We start from the raw sequence: 3,709 nt of genomic DNA, 5'->3' as shown, positions 1-3,709 counted from the left end.
CTGCAAGATTCCTGACATGTCGGACATAAATGGACCATAACCGCGGCGTTAAGGACTTAAGGTGGCGGTTATAGATTTTTGTAACACAATTTAAATCACCAACTCAATCTCCCCAAACCCCTCAACATGGTATGTCACCTCTCTCCCCAAACGCATTCATTCACCAAATTTCACCAAAAACATCTACCATACCCATCAAAGATACAACCCGTCGAACAATATATGTCATGTGGGAAAAGAGCTAACGGTGGCTGTGTAGATGCTATTTTGGAGAACTCTGTGAACATCTTCCATGTTTTTTCAGATTCAATGGTAATCAGGGCAGCACAGGGTTCATTTCAGTTTGTTTAGTTGGGTTCGTTTTTATATTTGCGTATATAATCCCTCTCAACGATGCTTGTATACCCAACCGTTTTTTTTATATCATTATTTACACGGTGAAAATATCTGAATGTAATAGCTTCATGATACGTGTTACATTAATAAATAATTATTATTACATATAGATTTTTAAGTTTATACAACTAGAAAACACGACATGATTCTAACGTACTCGTTTATACGATTCTCTTACAACAACACATAGAAAACTCAACATCACGTATTTACATATTGAAATTTGCAAGATTCCTGACATGTTGAAATATAAGGGACATAAACGCCATGTACAACACTTACCGTGACTCTATTGGTACACCGACAGGCTTTGGGTACTTAATGATTCATGTGGGAAAATAATGGAAGATAACCGCCACGGTTAGGTCCTAACGTGGAGATTAAAGATAGTTATGACTGTATTGGACATGCTTTGGGTACTGCAAGATTCCTGACACGTGGAAAATAATGAATGATATCCGCCCCGTTTAGTTCTTAACGTGCCGGTTAGAGATATTTGTGCCAGCCACAACCACTGAGTTTAAATCATCAGCTCAACCCCCCTCCTCTCTCCCAAACTCATACACCATATTTCATCAAAACAAACTCTATGTGGATGTTATTTAGAAGAAGATACAACCCGTCGAACAATATAAGTCAGGTGGGAAAAGAGCTAACGGTGGCTGTGTAGATGCTATTTTGGTCAACTATGTGATCGTCTTCCATTGTTCTTCAGATTCAATGGTCATCAGGGCGGGACGGGGTTCATATCAATCACAGTAGTTGGCTTCGTTTGTATTTATGTATATAGTCCCTCTCAGTGATACTTCTAACCAACAGTTTGTTTATTTCATTATCAATTGGTGTTACATTAGTAAAAAATAATGACATTGATTTTTAATTTATACGCAACGTGCATAACATATAGGTCTGTGAGACATTGATTTAAAAATACAGTCAATTGGTTAAATCAACAGTAGCACATTCGACTCGCCAACTTGACATGATTCTAACATACTCGTTTATACGATTTTCATACAAGGCCCTCCATCCGTAAGCCTATTCATTTGCAAATCTCGCTCAAGTATATACCGGCAACGGCACCGGGAAATCCCCTTCAAGTTTTATATATATCCAATGAGTATCTGTAACATTAGCAATGGCCAGGACCGGATGGTCACGAAATCGATCTGGACCCTCTCTCATCGGGAAAAAAGACTGGCTGCTATGCGGCTCGAGAAGTATTAGAACGCAATTAAATGCTTGATCAACCACGTATCCGTGGCGGGTAACTGAAACCAACGATTGCTAGGCGCATCTTGAACTGTTTCGTAAAATTCTAAATGGTTACGGGCCCTCTCAAAAAACTCTGGCTTCTCTGTATTTAATCTTGCCCTCCACAATCTGTGTTCATATCCATCTCATTCTTCATGGCAACCCTAACCACCCTCCAACTCTTTTGACCCATTCCTAAGCCCTCAGCAATTGCCCGAAAACTGCAGTTACCGTCAGGCTTTACGTCTATGATCCTTGCGATGTACGGGTAACTCCAGCTGGGAACAAGGCCCTTATACCTTTTTACCGTTGTGACGTCTTTCGGATCAACCACTAAAGGAAAACCTATGGCAACTCCTGTCTCCTTTTTCTTAGACGACCGTTTTGATGGTTTAGGAGGGGGCATCTTAAGCTTTGAATGGGACTGCAACTGCGACCGCGAACGCTCCAAGAATGAAGGGGTTTGCTCAATGTTATGTGAGGACGAAGAGGTGTACGAGGAAGGGATGTACGATCTGTGCCTTGGGATCCTTCCGTTTGATTGCTGGTTTATGTTTGGACGCCCGCGAGGGTCCTCCCGTTTCTCTGGCTCTTTTTTATTTGAGTTGCCGGGAAGAACAGACCAAATCTTCGATAAAAGACTTCTTTTCTGTTTTAAATCTTTATGTATCAAAATCGTCTGTTTAAGCTCTTCCATTTCTGCCTCGAAGTCTTGTTCTTCTTCCTGTGAGACCACTGGATCGAAGTCAAGCTTCCTCCAGAACGGAACTATCGATTTTAGTGGAATAGGAACGCCTTTATTAAGGTGTTTCTCCAGCTCACACGCACACGGCAACCCCATAGACGTTCGCAACTGGTGTCGGCACGTATGTCCGGACTCGGTCATCTTTTCAAGCTTTCCATACTCCTTTTCAAGTAGCGTAAGAGCCTTAATCGACACTTTATAATGTAGCATGTAAAAAACCTGAATGTTATGGTCTTTTTTCAACTTAATTCGGGATTGTTCAAATGTTGCACCAATTGCAACCTTCTAGGCTTCTATAACCTCAAGGGCATAAGCCGCAAGCGCGTGGAGGGTGTTGTTGGCCCCGTTAAGGTGCCTTTTCAGGTTCGCGTGCTGACTCTCGACTCGGTTTGTTGTAGTCTCGCTGAAGTTTAACCAATCGGCCATCCAGCAAGATACAAACTTTTCCTTGTCTCGGTCCAGCCAGCTTTGATGGATATAGTCCCATACCTCTGACAAAGGAAACAAAAACAAACATAAGAAATGTACTACTAGATTAACACTAACTGTATATTTATAATCCGAAGGACTTACTTTTTTTTTCCCAATATTGCATAACATTTCTTGCAACTTTACGCAGTTATATTCGTAATCATCAAACGTGGGAGACTCACACAAGACCGTCCACAATAGAGCGAAATCTTCTCTTGCCTCGCTATCATAGATACCCTTCCACTTTTTCTTTATATTCTCCCGTATGTGCCACCTGCATAGGTTTCTTGTAGCATTCGGGAATACTTGTTTACAAGCATTCATCAGGGCGGAGTCTTTGTCCGTAACTACGACGCGCGGCTCAATAGAATCCTCGAGCATAACTTTGAGGTGCTCGAGGGCCCATGTGAAATCAGTCTGGCATTCCCTAAGTAGAACCGTGTGCGCGATACAGAACGACTTCGACGTCGACGTCACACCAATATACTGCACAAACGGCCACTTGTACATGTTTGTGTTGTACGTCGTGTCAATCAACAACAAATGGGGAAACGCACGCCACATTCTAAACGACGTGTCATGACAAAAGAATACATCTTCCACGCGGTTTATGGAAGAGTTCTCCCGTGTGGAATAAATGAAATCGTATCATTCAGGAAGTTTTCAAATACCTGCAACCGATTTTATATGACATTAATAAATATTTTTAAACATCCGTTGCAACAAGTTAAATTCAAAAACATGAACCTGCATTGGGGTATCACCAACTCTATTTTCCTTTTTCAACTTCTCTATAAGATTTTGAACGTCCTTGTCAATAACGCAAGTTCCGTGAAACCGTTT

At 41.4% G+C, this 3,709-nt stretch overlaps 1 protein-coding gene across 1 annotated transcript; it reads right to left on the bottom strand.

The window, feature by feature from the left end:
• Positions 1–1,759: 1,759 nt before the first annotated feature.
• LOC143569254 (PKS-NRPS hybrid synthetase cheA-like) lies at positions 1,760–3,430 on the bottom strand. The gene is made up of 3 exons (XM_077055216.1): positions 2,969–3,430; positions 2,696–2,884; positions 1,760–2,614 (listed from the first exon to the last, which is right to left on the bottom strand). Exons 1-3 carry the CDS (start codon positions 3,428–3,430, stop codon positions 1,760–1,762), a joined length of 1,506 nt encoding a protein of 501 aa, XP_076911331.1.
• Between the last annotated feature and the right edge of the window lie 279 nt (positions 3,431–3,709).

Source organism: Bidens hawaiensis, unplaced genomic scaffold (genome assembly GCF_021521415.1).
Source record: "Bidens hawaiensis isolate Kalapana, Puna unplaced genomic scaffold, B.hawaiensis_p1.1 tig00024431_1, whole genome shotgun sequence".
Lineage (NCBI taxonomy): Eukaryota > Viridiplantae > Streptophyta > Magnoliopsida > Asterales > Asteraceae > Bidens > Bidens hawaiensis.
Note: the sequence above shows the minus strand (reverse complement) of the source record. Positions and strands in the feature narration are given on the sequence as shown.

Coding starts and splice junctions, on each gene's coding strand:
- LOC143569254 (XM_077055216.1), bottom strand. CDS start 3,430: ATGTGGCGTGCGTTTCCCCATTTGTTGTTGATTGACACGACGTACAAC. Junction 2,885..2,968: donor GCAATATTGGGAAAAAAAAA/GTAAGTCCTTCG, acceptor CCTTTGTCAGAG/GTATGGGACTATATCCATCA. Junction 2,615..2,695: donor TTGCGGCTTATGCCCTTGAG/GTTATAGAAGCC, acceptor CATAACATTCAG/GTTTTTTACATGCTACATTA.